A 4,736-nucleotide genomic window follows, 5' to 3' on the forward strand; every position below is an offset into this window, starting at 1 on the left:
AAATGTAATCATGAATTTTCTAGCATTTTTAATGCATTCTGACATGGTGACCATGATGGTGGCTTAAAGCAAGCATCAGGTATAAATACTCTCTGCGTGCTCAGAACTTCAGCAGGAAATGAAAAGACTTGAAGAAGCCACCGTAGACCCGTGATGATGCTACAGGTTCTCCTCATGTCAACTTTTACCTCAAATACTCCATAAGACTGCTTATATTATGAATAAACTGGGATCTGTTTTAACAGATTGATCAGTGGTTTCTTTTATACCTTATGTGGAAAATGCATATAGGTTTTGATGTAGGCATCTTCCTAATCTAATCAGGACCAAATAAAATCCAAGGGAAGAGTATTTGTTCAGAAAGGTTGTTCTGCTCTAGCCTAAAAGAGTTGAAATTGCTATTAGAATTGATAGACTGACTTGTTCTTAAGAAAAGAAGAAATTTAATGTGATGGCTAGAGATAAAGACTGCAAATGTTTCACTCAGTATTACTCATTTAAGACTTTCACTGGCAAGTAAGCTTAGCATAATAGATAACCTTTGAAAAGATTTGAAGGGAGAAAAGGAAGGGAAAACTAATAATAGTATATTGTGATCTCAAAAAACTTAAAGGTTTCCTTTGTTTTTAAATTTCGAACACAATGTCATAGGTTGAAATTGGGGTTCAGAAATGTAAGGCCCTTTCTCCTAACTTTAAGCTCATTAACCACATCTGTTTCCCTTAATAGTAAGATGATGATTGAAAGTTGTCTTTAAATTCCATGCTTTTATTTTGTACAAGTTGTTTTAGACATGACATTTTATAGTTGCATTTTTACAATAATTCATTATCATAAATTTTGTTCATACAACGATTTAAAACACAGGAACAGAGCAATACTTCACCACATAATATAAGTTGATCTTTATGCAGAAGCTAAGCCTTTCTGAATGAAAGCCTTTCTGGATTCATGTGAGGCTAATGTTGGTTTAGAAGCAAGTAGTTTTCAACTCACATGCATTTTTTTTTTTTTAGGATAGAGTTTCCTCTCACAGGAGCATCTTGAATTATGACTCTGGACAGAGTGACTTGGTTTGCAATGAAACAGTTCCAATTATGTATTCCAATAGTCCATAAATCCTGATTATACATTACATATGCACACACACACACACATACATACATGCACACACACATCACAATCATATGAATATTCTTGGAAAATTCCACATTACTAACAAATTAAAAAGTCACAATGAGTTTTGTGCTGGGGCAAACTCCTAGCTGATCTACTCCCAGGAATACACCATATTCTGACCCATCCCAATACCAACCAACCAGAGCTCCCAGTGTCTAAACCACCAGCCTGGGAGCACATGGGAAGGGACTTATAACTCCTGCTGTATATGTAGGAGAGGATGGCCTTGTTGGGCATTGGTGGGAGAGGAGGTCCTTGGTCCCGTGAAGGCTGGATGCCCCATTGTGGGGGAATTCGAGGGTGGGGAGGGGGGCGGGTGTTGGTGGGTGGGAGCACATCTGGGGGGAATTCGATAGGGAGTTTCTGGGGGGTTAGGAAAAGGGGATAACATCTAAAATGTAAATAAATAAAACATCCAATAAACAAATATAGTCACAATGAGCTGAGTAATTACTCTTCAGTTTTCTGAAGAGTATCATAAAGAAGGATCCATTGGGAAGCACACCAGGATCCTTTTAGCAAGGAGATAGTAATTAGAAATAAACAGAACTTGAGAATGAGCACATAGGAAAAAAATGGAGTGAGACTCCTCTTTTGTGGTCTATTCTTTCCATAATATCCACAATTTATCAGGAGGTATTACTGGGTCTTGGCTGGTTGTCAAAGGTCTTCTCAGATAGCCTCATCATTTATCTTAGTGAAGGGTTATTACTGGGATTTACATCCTGTGAAGTTCATCTGCACAAGCATTTGGCCACCCTGCCCCGTATCTCCTTCATTTTTATACCATAGATAATTGGGTTGAACACAGAAGGTATGAGAAGGTAGAGACTGGCAAGGATAACATGAGCATGAGGTGGAATATTGCGGCCAATGCGGTGGGTGATGGATGAAAACAGTGCGGGTACATAAGTGATGAGAATGACAAAGAGGTGGGCGGAGCAGGTGTTAAGGGCTTTGAAGGTGGCATCTCGAGAGTTGAGGCGTACCACAGTCTGCAGGATGAAGACATACGAGAAGCCAATTAGAAACAGATCGAGCCCCACTACAAGTAAGATCACGAAGAGCCCATAAATCCGATTGGGTCTGGTGTTACTACAAGCCATTTTTACCACAGCCATGTGGTCACAGTATGTATGAGGAATGATCCTGTGACAGAAAGTCAGCCTTTGAAGTAGAAGAGGCATGGGTAGGATAAGGATGACACCCTTGGCAAGTGCAGCCAGTCCTAGGCGTCCAATTAGAGAATGGCTCAGAATTGTGTTGTAGCGTAGTGGCTCACACACTGCCACAAAGCGGTCAAAGGCCATTGCAACAAGTAGGGCTGATCGTACCACTGAAGCACCATGAATGAAAAACATCTGTGTGAAACAGGCATAGACGGCTATGACTCGATCATCAAACCAGAAGAGGCACAGGACCTTGGGCACAAGAGCTAGAGTAGAGATGAGGTCAGCCACCATCAGCAGGGCCAGGAGCACGTACATTGGTGTGTGAAGTGTGGGGTCTGTGATAACCAAGAAGAGGATAGCACCATTGCCAATGAGGATGGCCAAGAGCATGGAAGTGAACGGAACAGAGAGCCACAAGTGTTGGGGCTCTAAGCCGGGCACTCCCATAAGAGTGAAAGTCATGGAGCTGGAGTGGTTGAAGGCTAACATGCCAGAAACCAGTAGTAGTTGTTAAAGAAGGCTGAAATACCTGCCAATGAGACATGAGTGTTGGTTGATTTTACTGGTTTTAGTTCCAATGGTTTGCTAAGTTGTGACCTAGACAAAAATGCCATAATGTCTTCTTACAGTCATGTAATACACAGCCCAGTATCAGTCTCATCTCTAAGACCTTTTATTGTTTTCATAATCAATGTTTGTGGGTCTTAGCCTTCAATATAAAGGATATATAGAAAGGTTTCTTTTTGACCTTTCACAGTTCAGCAATCGTATGCTTTAAAAAAAAAGTTCCCACATCCCCTACCATGATTGTAAGATAGCTTAGCAGATAACATGCTTGCTGTGCAAAAGTGATGACCAATTTTAGATTCTTGGAACACATATAATGATGGAATGAGAGAAACAACTCTACAGAGTTGTTCTCTGACCTCTACGTCCACATCTACACATTCAACAAAAATAAAGTCGTAAAATTGTCTGAAGCTCTGAGTAATAATAGGAGAAGCATTTTCATCCTTGAACAAAGGCTGAGAGAACCTGATAGAATCCCATGATATTTTCACTTGTATGTGTTTCATATACAGAGAGATGGAAAGGGGAAACAGGAGGTACACTTCCTCACTCTTTGTTCCTGGATGGCTGCACAATTTAGAGAAACAGTTATTTGAGATCTTTTTCCTTTACATGCCATGCTTCTTTTAGGACTATCTCTGTTAATAACATCCTTTCTCCCCCTTCGACCTCTAGACAAAATGTGGAAGACAAGGATCTATGCAGGGACATTGTGAAGTCACTGCCTCTCCTCATCTCTTGAACTGTACATATGTACACTTTCTGAATAATTTGTCAAAGTATCATCCTCTTTTCCACCATTAATTTCCTTCATATATAGAATGTAGACTGTTTTCTATTTAATTATGAATATTTACTTCAAATTAGTCTACTGGACCCCCTACGAATATTCACTCACTCCTGGGTTCTCATCATGAATCAGCAGATATTTTCTCTCCAAGTATTTTTGAACAATCTAAGCAGAAATCAAATCAGTACCAAATTCCACTAATAATGACTTTGGGGGTAATGGAATACATGTGATATGAAAGCAGAAGGGGACTATTTGTGAAGACAACGGGACCAGCAATGGGGAGTGTAGGAGAAGGTAGTTGGGGGCAAATAAAATAAAATATAATGTATGAAAATGTAAAGATAAAACTTATTACTTTGTACACTAACTAAAAAAAAGACAGAAAAATAAAAAGATGTCTATGTAAGATATTATATTCAAATACGTTTCCTATATTTTGGTGGCCTTTCCTTGAACAAGTAAAAGGCAACTTTGGTATTGCCTATTTTTTATCTTCCACTTTGTCCCTCCCTCCCTCCCTCCCTCCCTCCCTCCCTCCCTCCCTCCCCCTTCCTTCCTTCCTTCCTTCCTTCCTTCCTTCCTTCCTTCCTTCCTTTCCTCCTTGCTCTCTTTCACTCTTCTTTCCTTCCCTCCCCCCTCCATTCCTTCCTTCTTTCCTTCTCCTTCTTTTCTTTCTTTTTTTCAAGACAGAGCTTCTTTTTGTGTAGCCCTAGCTGTCCTAGAACTAGCTTTGTAGACCAGACTTGTTTCAAACTCAAGGAAGATCTTCCTGTCTCTGTCTTCTAAGTACTTGAACTAACGACATGCACCAGTACTACCCAGCTCCATCTTTTTTTTTTTTTCAAGAGCACAGACTTTCAATGTGAGCCTATAATCTCTGCTTAAGTGTCTATATGTCGGGAGGTTTAGTATTATAGTATAACATGGTATTCATGAATTTTCTGAGCTGTTGAAACCATGAGGTCGATTAATGAATGGTTCTTAGAAAAAGTAATTATCACTTGGTATGAAGAAAAGATCTA

At 39.7% G+C, this 4,736-nt stretch overlaps 1 protein-coding gene across 1 annotated transcript; it reads right to left on the reverse strand.

Moving 5' to 3' along the window:
• Nucleotides 1-1,913: 1,913 nt before the first annotated feature.
• LOC114633504 (putative olfactory receptor 52P1) lies at nt 1,914-2,840 on the reverse strand. The gene has a single exon (XM_028782066.1). The coding sequence runs from the start codon at nt 2,838-2,840 to the stop codon at nt 1,914-1,916; it is 927 nt and encodes a 308-aa protein (XP_028637899.1).
• Between the last annotated feature and the right edge of the window lie 1,896 nt (nt 2,841-4,736).

Source organism: Grammomys surdaster, unplaced genomic scaffold (assembly GCF_004785775.1).
Source record: "Grammomys surdaster isolate TR1022 unplaced genomic scaffold, NIH_TR_1.0 693, whole genome shotgun sequence".
Lineage (NCBI taxonomy): Eukaryota > Metazoa > Chordata > Mammalia > Rodentia > Muridae > Grammomys > Grammomys surdaster.

Bases quoted from the DNA above. Each gene is read 5' to 3' on its own strand.
- LOC114633504 (XM_028782066.1), bottom strand. From the start codon at position 2,840: ATGTTAGCCTTCAACCACTCCAGCTCCATGACTTTCACTCTTATGGGA.